At 31.8% G+C, this 12,183-nt stretch overlaps 1 protein-coding gene across 1 annotated transcript in view; it reads right to left on the bottom strand.

Moving 5' to 3' along the window:
• Positions 1-12,183, bottom strand: part of LOC145323417 (beta-1,3-galactosyl-O-glycosyl-glycoprotein beta-1,6-N-acetylglucosaminyltransferase 4-like) — a 35,514-nt gene that overhangs the window by 3,561 nt on the left and 19,770 nt on the right. The window contains exons 6-14 of the mRNA XM_080165832.1: positions 11,882-11,988; positions 10,320-10,352; positions 9,874-9,921; positions 7,072-7,149; positions 6,644-6,678; positions 6,193-6,277; positions 5,749-5,824; positions 4,556-4,584; positions 3,930-3,972 (exon numbers count right to left, since the gene is read on the bottom strand). Coding sequence (XP_080021958.1) covers positions 3,930-3,972; positions 4,556-4,584; positions 5,749-5,824; positions 6,193-6,277; positions 6,644-6,678; positions 7,072-7,149; positions 9,874-9,921; positions 10,320-10,352; positions 11,882-11,982 — 528 coding nt within the window. The 5' untranslated portion in view covers positions 11,983-11,988. The remainder of the gene's footprint in view (positions 1-3,929; positions 3,973-4,555; positions 4,585-5,748; positions 5,825-6,192; positions 6,278-6,643; positions 6,679-7,071; positions 7,150-9,873; positions 9,922-10,319; positions 10,353-11,881; positions 11,989-12,183) is intronic.

Raw genomic sequence — 12,183 nt, 5'->3', positions numbered from 1 at the left:
AAATTGACAGAAAGGCACACATACAAACAGATATATAAATAGACAGATAGATAGAAGGATAGACAATGAGACATATGGATAGATAAACAGATAGATAGATAGACATATAGAATCATAGATAGATAGATTAATAGGTGGATAAATGAATATATAACCGTTAGGTAGGTGAATAATTATTTTATATGCTGTGTCACGAGCTTTTGTTTTTATCAAAAAATCAATAGAAAATTTGCACTGCAGATTTTTAAGAATGCCAAAAATAGTATATAAAGCTTAGCATTCCTAATTTTCGACTTCCCTTGGTATTTCTCTGAGCTGGATCTTTTCGATGGTGCGCCAAATCGCGGTGCGCCGAATTTCAGCCAATCACAGCGCGGCATTTCGTAAAATGCTGTGCTCTCATTGGTGGAAAGTTGGCTCACCTCGATTTGGCGCACCATTGAAATGATTTAAAGATCAATCTTCCAGAGTTTTAAGTCTAAGAATTAGGGTACATGATAATTAAACTTTTGGGACCAAATTTAAAGGCTAATGTCCACTCCCTCCATGGTTTTAATATAGTAAAAACAATTTTTACATTAGAATTGAACAATGGTTTACACCAGATTATCATGTACTCTATTAAAGTGAAACTTATAGCTGGCTAAAATTACAATCCCTTCCCCCCCCCCATCTCTACTGGATGAACGAACTGACCAATAAATGTTACCCATCAATTGTAAAGTAGCTGTACTGCTGGCCAAAAAAAAAGTGTGTCGGTCATAAATTGTGTTCTCAATAAAAGTATTAAAAAGAATGAACTAGAAATTATTGAAACTGTGAACGACTGTTTCACAGTTGTCCTGGATGCAATATTAGGTACTCATACCATATCATTCAAATTAGTACATTTTTTGTCTGAAGATTAAGATCTCAATAACTACTGATTTTAGGTAAGCTTAACATAGGTACTGTGATGGTTTAAGCTCTTTTTATATTCGATCTTTGCCTAGCCGCTAGTTACTCTATAACAAAGTATGTTCTTAAAATGATTGGGATGTTTTTAAATACATTTTTCATTGAAGCTTTTTTCAGCTATTAGGAAACACAGGCAATCATAAACAAATTAGTTTTAGCTACAGAATAAGAATAGTTATTTATTGCACTGTATTTTAGGCAGCTTTCCTAAGATAATAAAATGAAAAAAAAACGAAAGATACAAATAGTTATGTTACCCCCGAGGGGCAAAAGCCTATGAGCGTCCAAGCTTTTTTTATTTCCGGGGGGTAATTTGTGTTTGGAGGGAGAGTAAAATGGCGCGCAAAGCACACAGCAAATTTGTTTTACCACCAAAGAAAATTTATCCGGGCGGTAAAATTACCCCCCCCCCCTCCTTAATGGTTGGGGGTAATTTTTATATGGGGGGGGGGGGTAAAATGTAAAAAAAATTTTGGAAGCATATACAACCCCAAAATCGTTTGGGGAGGGGGGGGTAATCACTACTTTACCCCTCCCCTTGGACGTCCTTGCAAGAGGCCCTGTTTAACAAAATTGGTATTATTCTATGATTTTTATTTTAACATTTATGGAAAATTGTTGGTAATACAATGATATTTTTTTATTTTTTAGTATGGTAGATACATGGTTCTAAACCAGTGTATATTACTCATTTCGGCATCTATACTGGAAAATAGTTTTAAAGTGAACAATACCCCGTCCCATTTTAGAAAAATTTTGTTAAAATTTTGGCCCCCAGCTTGTAAAGGAACTATTTGAAAAAGGTATATTTTTTTAAGCATTTTTAACTGAGTTGTGGCCAAATAATGATGAAACATATCAAAAAGTAACACACTTTACAATATTTATCAATAGTATCATTTATTTTAAATTTTTTCTTATTAAAACCTAAACATTATTTGGGAAGAGTGTGACTTTTACATGTACAATAATTTTTCCACTTTGTGAACTACCAGTGTAAAATATTGAAGCAATTCTGAACTAAATATTGGATTCTCAGACTTCGGGATAAATAGATAGATAGATACAGTATGACCCTCGAAAAAGTATTTTTTAGCATCTGCAGCCCTTATTTCTCATGAATTATCATAAAATGTATATGTCCTTGTTCTCTATAGATTTCCACATAAGTAGATATAAAAATATTTTTTTTACCTCCATTATCACCGGAGATTTTTAGAGCTAAAGTTTTGAAAAATTGACTGAGGAAAAAGTAACTTTTAACATGAAACGACTTTTTTAGCAAAATTAAGGTAGAAATCCTTTAATTTTTGTTACTAGCAGAAACTTTATACAAAAACGAAATAAAAAATTTAGGTTTTGAGAAAAAAGCATTTTTTTACACATATTTTTTGAGTCTTTTTAGTTTAATGATATTTTGAAAATCTTACTTATTAGGCAAAATTGTTTTAGATTAAAAAACCAAACCAATCTTTATGAATAAAGCAGGAAAATTGTTTTTGTTTCATAATCCTAACTTTAATAACAAAAAAGTTATAAAGAAAATAAAATTTCAACATAATGATTTTTTAGTATTAAAAGCTTAATCAACCCCCTATTAAATGATTGAGATGTCAGAAAAGGGGGCGGAGCAACTGTCATTATTAATCCTTTTTATAAATACGGGTAAATAAATAACCTAAAATTTGCAAATAATCAATTCATTTAGTAGTATTTTTTGCCATTAAAAATTGATATTTTTTGGTGTAATAAAAAAGAAATGATTAGTTAACTTGTTTTTCTTTGTGTATCATTATTCAGTTGCCATAAAAACATAATATGACCATCAAAAAATTATGAGAAACAAAAAAAATTCTTTTTCACAGTCACTTTTTCAAAACTTTAGCTCTAAAAATCTCTGGTGTTAATGGAGGTAAAAAAATATTTTTATATCTACTTATGTGGAAATTTATAGAGAACAAGGACATATACGTTTTTTAATAATTAATTGAGAAATACGGGCTGCGGATGCTAAAAAATACTTTTTCGAGGGTCATACTGTAGATATATAGAAAAATAGATAGATTGATAGATAGATAGATATATAAATAGATAGATAATAGATAGATAAATAGTTAGATAGATAGATAATTAAACAAAGATTTGTTTTAACTGCTCTGTTCTACTTAAATCTTATTTAATCAATTTTGCGTTTAAACTTGTTTTTTTTCTTTTCTCTCAGCTTGATGTAAAAGCATATATGAGGTTTAGTTTTTATTGAGTTTTGTCTAAAAAGTTGTCTCTATTTGATGTTCCACAATAGACGTATTTTTCAGAGTGGTCATAAACTCGTTTTCAGTAAGATGATTTCTATATAAAAATGAGGGAGGGAACAATAAATTTATATATTACTTTAATGAGGGAACAATGGGCTGTTTTTATACTAGTCCCAAAAGTTTTTTAATAACCTGTTTTTTTATTAGTTGGCTTAACTACTTTGGGGATTTTAATTGAGTTTTGATTGATTGGTTAATCATGTTGAGTGTTCAAAAGTTTCAACCATGAATTGTAATTCATAGAAGGTGTAATTTTGAGCATCATTGTTGGTTATGTATATCAATTTATAGGCCATTGTCTTATCCCTTTAGATCCCTGAGTAAGGCAACAGACAAACGGAGAGATAGAGTAAGTGAATTTAAGCATTTTAAAAAAATAAAAAATTATTATGCAATTTATAACCTTTTATATTTATTCTGATCTAAAGGGATAAGACAATGGCCAATAAATTGATGAACATCCCTGTTAATGATTTACAAAATAACCCCATCTGCAGCGTAAGAGTGGTTGAAACGTTTAAACACTAACCCAATAAAAATCCCTCAAAGTCCCTAAAGTTTTTAAGCCAACGAATAAGAAAACGTTCTTATAAAAATTTGGGGACTATTGTACTAAACAGCCCATTGTCCCCACTATGTATATATAACTCTTTTCACCTTATTAGTATTCCACAAAGTCAGCCGAACATTGTTTTCAAATCTAAAAAGAAAAAAACTATTGCAAAGGTGTGTGTGTGTGTATGTGTGTGTTTCAGACAGAAAACCGTAAATAAATCAAATTTAATTCTATTATATAAAGTAGTAAGGTTACTTTGTCTGAAGCAAAATATCTCCTATAATTAATGATTCGAATGTGTTGTACTTTTCAAAGAAGCTTTATAAATGTCTTGGGCTGGTTTAAGGCTATATTCCTTATATTACCCCCTAGAGGCTAGGGGCGAAGCAACTTAAAGTGGTATCGTTTTATTTTTGTCCGTTAGGGTATCACCAACCACTGAACGAGTTCTCCATTTTAAGGATGTTTCACATTGTTTCGGGATGGCGTTTAGCTATTTAATTTTCATTGAAAGTCCAGAGGAGATTTGACGCTATTCTTTCATCTTTCTACGCCTAGATCCTAGGGGAGCATGGATTTTGCTGCCCAATGAATCGAGGTAAATTTTAAGGCTGGTAAAACGCCTTATTCAATCCCTACATTTACCTCCAAATTATATAAAACTTTTAGAGGTTCACAATATATTTATAAGCGGAAATTATAATAATGATATATAAAATGGTTTTACCTTTTTTTCAAGTCTTGCTTAACAATCCACTAAATAGTAAAATAATGAGATATAATAAATTTAACAAATTAACCCCTTACAGTCGGGCCCCTTGCCGCACCTTAATCAGTCGGGGGGGGGGGGGGGGGCGTTCAACGCCCCCCCCCCCACCCTATTATCTCAGTTCCTATTAGAGCTAGGGGGCTAAATTTTTTGTGCAAGTCCCCTGTGTTATGATGAATTTCCGACCTTAAGTAAGTCAAGGTCAATTTTCGCTTCCTTCACCCTTTTATTTAACAACCTTTGTTTTTAGGTCCTTTATTACTTATAAATTTCAAACGGCTGTAATTTTTTTTATTTTGAACCTAGAATAAAATGTTTTTTGCAGAAAATGTTTATCTTTATGTAAATTTTATATTTGAAATATCAAAATATAATTTCAGCGGCCGCAGCTGTACTTGGCAGCTGCCAGCCGCCGCAGTCGGCGGTCGGCGGGAAAACGGCGGCGGATCTTTATGAAATTTTAATACATTATGTAGACACGTAAGATAAGCTTAAGTTTAAAATTTGAAGTCTCCAAGTTAAAAATTGCGGCCACAGGAGCCTTTTAAAGATTTCTGGAGACCTGGAGGATCAGGACCTGCAGGATCATACCTGGAACCTAAAATTGACTTGAACACCTGTATTTAATATGAGGATGTACTACTAGAGGATATTTTAGTATTTTGGTAAGATAAAATGCTTTGTTTAAGTCAAAAAATATTTTTGCTCTTTACCTGGATGACCCTGCCAGGTTTGCTGGCATCCTGTGCCCGCCAGGATGGAGATATTCAAAAAATTTCAACTCTTAGTTATGTCTCATACCCACACTTAAAAAGTCAAGCAGTTTGGGCTCTTTATCTTTCACACACAGAAAATGAGATAGAAAAAACCGGATGGGGGGGCGTTCAACGCCCCTCCCCCGACCGTTAAGGGTTAAAATAGTCATTCATGTTTGACTAGGTTTAATTATTGTTTAAAACGAAGATATTCTGTATCTTTTTAAAACAGACCTTAAATTTTCTGTTATTTAATCAAATTTTGAAATATGTAAAACAAAATGGCATGAAACCATCACAAGCCCTATGTAAAGCAACTCTCAAAAGAAGTTTATAGTAAGCGAGATCTTAACAGACAAACAAACCAACCCTACTACTTTATATTAGGATAAATACCTGATTTTTGGTATATTGCATAGAAGAAACTCTAACCAGTGTTTGAATAACAAATTCTTCTGGCATATAGGTATCCCTGACAAACGGACAGAGTAAGTTATATAAATATATATCAAGCAGATTGTTCCGTTGTCATAAAAAAATGCAAATATCGAAACCTTTAGAAAAAAAGTAAATATGTATTGCAAAGCTTAACAGTACCAATGTATATCTATAATTTATTGGATGTTACCAGATTTTAAAGTTCTCTATTAAGTGAAACTCGCAGCGGGATAAAAAACGATACCCACCCTCCACCCCCTTTCCTCATCCCATTCCATTCTACTGGATAAACAACTTACCTATAAGTGTGTTAGCAGCAACATAAATTGACGACAATTTTACTTTTGTCATAACATCCACGTATGTTTTACATCCATTGTTTCAAAATTAACTTATTTTTACCTGCTCCATTCAAAGAATTGTTTAGATACAGGATGATTCAAAAGAAACTGGGTTATATTTCTTGAAAGAACCATGCTTCTTATTCCTAAACAAGAGCGATTATGTCCATTATTTGAAGCATTAATGTTTAGATACAGGATGATTCAAAAGAAACTGGGTTATATTTCTTGAAAGAACCATGCTTCTTATTCCTAAACAAGGGTAATTATAACCATAACAAGCAGAATTAATGGTAAATATTGATATCAAACAACTAATAAGAATACATTAGATTACCCCTCAAACCTTTGAAACCCCTCATTTTAACCTCCTTAAAATGAAAAGCTTGGACGTCCTTGAAAGGCATGTAATGCAACAATCAGTGATCGGTTGTCTGCAATGCAGCCCTAAAAGAATGATTCAAAATACCAATTACAACTTTTTTGTTTATGAAATAAAACAAAATAGGTACCTTGAAAGATTTTTAGCCCAAATGGTATTGGCTCCCTAAACAATATTTTAGAATTAGCTATTTATAAAAAAAATCATATTAGTTGTAAAAAATTATTTATATAGTGCAATCACTCTATATCATTATATTAGTAATGGATATTTGTATGTTTGGATTTGTTAACAAATATTTTAAAACCTGACTTTTTACTTCTGTTGTTGCTTAATTTATGGACATAATTATCCTTGTCAAATTTTACCAGGGCTCGGCAGCCGCGTGTAAGTCTCAAGGAAATCGACTTTTTACTATTTTAAAAATCAGCTTGATGTCTAAACCTGTTCCAAAACATACTTTCCATCTTTTTGAAATACTTTTTTGCACTTTAGCGGTCTTAAATCCGTGGCCTATGCTGAGCCCTGATATAATTATGATTGTATAATTTAAATTACCTTCTTATTGAATCTTTTTTCAATGGTTTTTCTTTGCTGCTTTTATCTGAGTTATATTTTGTTTTCTTCAGCTTATATCTAAATAAATTTCCCAAAATATTAATCTTTATTTACTTTATAACGTTACTTGCTACGCCCCTAGAGGCCTCTAGGGTATATAACTTGAGGGAGGGTGGGGAGATGTTGGGAGTTAGGTCTACCCTCAACTTCCTATTTCAATTTACAAATCAAAAGCAAAAAGAAAATACTAAAAACTATTCCTTTTGAGTGGGTGAGAAGACTTCCTTGTACCTATTCGGTTAGCTACATAGACACAGAAATATGATTAATTGTTGTTATTTGAGTCCTGTGTTACACACCATAGTATTCAATACATGGTAATGGATATAATATATACATGGATATATTGTTGTTATTTGAGTCCTGTGTTACACACCATAGTATTCAATACAATGGATATAGGATATACATGGATATATTGTTGTTATTTGAGTCCTGTGTTACACACCATAGTATTCAATACATGGTAATGGATATAATATATACATGGATATATTGTTGTTATTTGAGTCCTGTGTTACACACCATAGTATTCAATACAATGGATATAGGATATACATGGATATATTGTTGTTATTTGAGTCCTGTGTTACACACCATAGTATTCAATACATGGTAATGGATATAATATATACATGGATATATTCTTGTTATTTGAGTCCTGTGTTACACACCATAGTATTCAATACATGGTAATGGATATAGGATATACATGGATATATTGTTGTTATTTGAGTCCTGTGTTACACACCATAGTATTCAATACATGGTAATGGATATAGGATATACATGGATATATTGTTGTTATTTGAGTCCTGTGTTACACACCATAGTATTTAATACATGGTAATGGATATAATATATACATGGATATATTGTTGTTATTTTAGTCCTGTGTTACACACCATAGTATTCAATACATGGTAATGGATATAATATATACATGGATATATTCTTGTTATTTGAGTCCTGTGTTACACACCATAGTATTCAATACATGGTAATGGATATAATATATACATGGATATATTCTTGTTATTTGAGTCCTGTGTTACACACCATAGTATTTAATACATGGTAATGGATATAGGATATACATGGATATATTGTTGTTATTTGAGTCCTGTGTTACACACCATAGTATTTAATACATGGTAATGGATATAGGATATACATGGATATATTCTTGTTATTTGAGTCCTGTGTTACACACCATAGTATTCAATACATGGTAATGGATATAATATATACATGGATATATTGTTATTATTTAAGTCCTGTGTTACACACCATAGCATTCAATGCATGGCAATGGATTTAGGGTATACATGGATATATTTACAGGGTATATTTGACATAAATTTAGTTTGCAAATATGGACCTCATTTATTTTTCAGTTTGTTCATTAAATAGAAGGAGAGGGGATGGGGTGTCTTTATTTTAGCCAGATGTGAGCATCACTTTACCAGAGTACATGAAAATCTGGTGCAACATCCAAGTAATAATATATCGATTTGCATGGGTTGACACACATCTTTTAAAAACTATTAAGATTTTAAAATATTTATTCATCGTATGATAAAAAGTACTACTGGGGCTGCAAGTAGTTTTATGTAAAGAACTAACTTCCCCATAAACAAAAAGAAAATGGAGAGGATTTTTTTTGTTTTTAGGGGGGTTAGGGGTTTCCCACCCCTCAAGAAAATAGCTTAAAACCTCCACAGGACCAATAGGTTTATACCCTGAAGAGTAGAATCCGATCGGTTCAGTGGTTACGCCTTTTTAAAACAGAATCAAGATCTTAAATATCTATTTCTCGTATAATAACAATATTTATATATAAGATAGATTTTATTCCCTGCTGTATATTTATAGAAATTTTTTAAACATTATAAATCTACAATCTATATCTTAAAAGGGCCTTATAACAAAAGTTGCAAATCAGAGAAATGAAGAAAAAAAATAAAATCGAAAATTATATATATAAAAAAAAGATACAGATTTTTAGCCTTCTAGCTCTATGAGAAGCTGATACACAGAAGGGGAGGGGGATAAGAGGGTAGTTGGACATCTTATGCCCCAACCCCCAATTTATTAATTCTGAAAAGGGTTTTAAAAGTCTAGGATAATAACAATCTTAAAATTCTTAAGGAGTATAGTAAAATGCAGAGGGTATATATGTGCATCTACCCATCATAGTATATTAATATCATTTATTATAACATAAAATCAACTCTTTCTAGCCATTTATCTTATAAATCATATTATATGATAAATAGTTCGACTGTGCCATGGTTTATAAATGACGATTCAACTTACCTTTCCCCTTGATGATAAACAAAATTCCCACTTTTTTAGATTGAAACTATTGGTTAAGACTTTTGTAATTGTACACTCAACTTTATGAAACAGCAAATCAAATTTAATAAAAGTACCCAAATGTTAACAGCTAAATAATATGACAACGTGATTATAAAACTTTGGGTACTAGTATAATTAACAGTCCAATATCCCTCCCTCCCTCCATTGAAAAACACTTCTTGTGTCTGTAAGGTGGCTTAGACATGTTAGGATGTAGAATTGTCCTATCAATTTCAAACTTTGCGATGATTAACTTATGACACTCTACAAGAATTACTGTTCGTTTGTCCATCCTTCTGATTTTAGAGGTTTCCTTTTATGGATGTTTTCATTCTTGTTTTATCGTTAATTGACCGCTAAAAAGGTAATAAATAATTGTACCTGTAACCAAGTCTTTTCTTTTGCGCCTTGAAAGTCATTGGATACGACCTAGAAAAGGTTATAGTCAAGAAATGCCTATCTCAGAAAACGTCTAATTTAAAAAAGGCGTTTTCTGAGACGACCCCTAAAACAAGAACGTTTGCTTACATAGAATATATGTAAAAAAATAATAATGATAATGGCTTTGCCACTACCCTTGAGGGGATTTGAGGACACTAAAATCCAGCAAAACAGCCTAAAACCACCCCTACTTAGGTAAGGTTCAGTTCTATGACAAAAAAAATATTTGATACTATATAAATTAGCTAGTTGCTACGCTCTCAGCTTTAATGGGAGAGAATTAAATAGTTTTAAACCGCTCTACAAGGCATATGATTTCTTGATTTTTAGCTTCAGACAAAATAGCCTTTCTAATTTATATATTAGGATAACTTTAATATACTTACAAAATATAAGCCCCGTCTGCTTCAATGCCACGTCTAAATATACATATTAAACATTATTTTAGAATACGGATGTCAGAGTGCTTTTAAAAGATATGTTTTTTTATGAATTTCTACATAAACAAGGATTACAATATCAAAAAAAAACGAAAATTAATAAATGAAATAAAATCATAAAATTTTAATGCAATGTTATATTGACGTACCAACGTTTAATGTTTTATTATAGAGATGCTTTGTTTATTATACGGACCCTTTTAGTCCCAGTAATCACCATTTGGATTTTGATGCGGTGGGTATTTTTCCGTTTGTGTCTATATACTTTAGTTTATGTTAGGGTAGGTTATATTGTGAAAAAAATGTCATCCTTTTGTCAATTTGTTTTTAAAGATGGGAGGGAAGGTTTCTGTGCTCGTTAATCACTTTAAAGAAATTCACCGTAGTTAAATATTAGTTAAAGAGCAGCTGCTAAAAACGCTGAAAAAAGGTTAAAATAACAGAGATAGGGGACAATGGGCTGTTTATTACACTAGTCCCTAAAGTTTTTAAATAATGTTTATAACAACTTTGTGGACTTTATTGAATTTTGATTGGTTAGTTTATTAAGTTGAGTGTTTTATATATAAAAGATTCAACCACTAATTTTACACTACAGAAACGATGATTTGGAGTCTTATTATTGGGGATGTACAGTACATTAGGGTGGGTCAATTTTGGACATTTTTTTCTGAGACCAAAGCGGGGATCTGCAAATGATTTTTTATGAGTATAATACACCTCTGGATGATTTAAAATTCATCCTAAGTCTTAAAACCGCTGACGACCAGCCATTCAATTGAATAGCTATTTGTAAATGGGTGTCAAATATTTATTGAATCAGAACTATGGCTTCATGGTGCTCCCAGAAAAGGCATTGAGGAGTAGAATCAGGAACTTTTGACCGTTTTAAACAATCTCGTTCCTAGCCTGAGAAAACCTCATAAAACCTCTACAAATTGGACAATTCTCAATAAACCTTTAAAATGGTGTTTTTTTTTAGTAATTTCTAAGGCTAGGAACGAGATATTTTGAAACGGACAAAAGTTCCTGATTCTATTACTCAAGGCTTTTCGTGGGAGCACCATGAAGCCATAGTTCTGATTCAATATTTTTTTTACTCTTATTTACAAATAGCTCTACAATCGTATTTCTGGTCGTTGATAAAAGGTTGGTAAATAAAGGGTAAGGAAGCGAAATATGACTTTGACTGACTTATAGTCGGAAATTCATTATTAAACTGGGGAAATGCACAAAAATATTTAGCCCTCTAGCACTTAAAGCAACCGAGATAATAAGTGGAAATGTTTTGAATGTCGTCTTTGCATATTTTTTTATTAATTAAATACATTTTTAAGTGGTCGCATTCTAAATCTCAATTTTTCAAAATTCTTTTTCGGTCAGACATTTTATTTAAGTTAGTTTTATCTGTTGCACATTCCCTCTTTGTCTAATTCCGATATGAACCCGCCCTAATGTACATCAGTTTATCGTCCATAGTCTTATCACTTAAGATCCCTTAAGCTTACCCAATAAACTCAGAAAGCGGGTATCTGGGAAATTCTGAGCCAGCTAAATTAACAAAATATTTCCAGTTTGGATAACTTTGAAGTGTCTCCATACATTTCATATCTGCCTGAAAATATAAACAAAACAAGGATTGCAACATATAGCGGGTCAAAGTGTCTCAAAATCAGCCATGTGACGTCATAAAAATGAATGAGTATCCATCTCTTTTTTAGGGTTTTTCTTTCCAAATTCTCCTTTCACCTCCCTTATTTTTATGACGTTACATGGCTGATTTTTGAGACACTTTGTACCGCTACATGTT

The sequence above is a fragment of the Acartia tonsa genome, chromosome 6 (genome assembly GCF_053477335.1).
Source record: "Acartia tonsa isolate MP-2025a chromosome 6, ASM5347733v1, whole genome shotgun sequence".
Lineage (NCBI taxonomy): Eukaryota > Metazoa > Arthropoda > Copepoda > Calanoida > Acartiidae > Acartia > Acartia tonsa.
The sequence above is the reverse complement of the archived record's forward strand: the minus strand, read 5'-3'. Positions and strand labels throughout refer to the sequence as shown.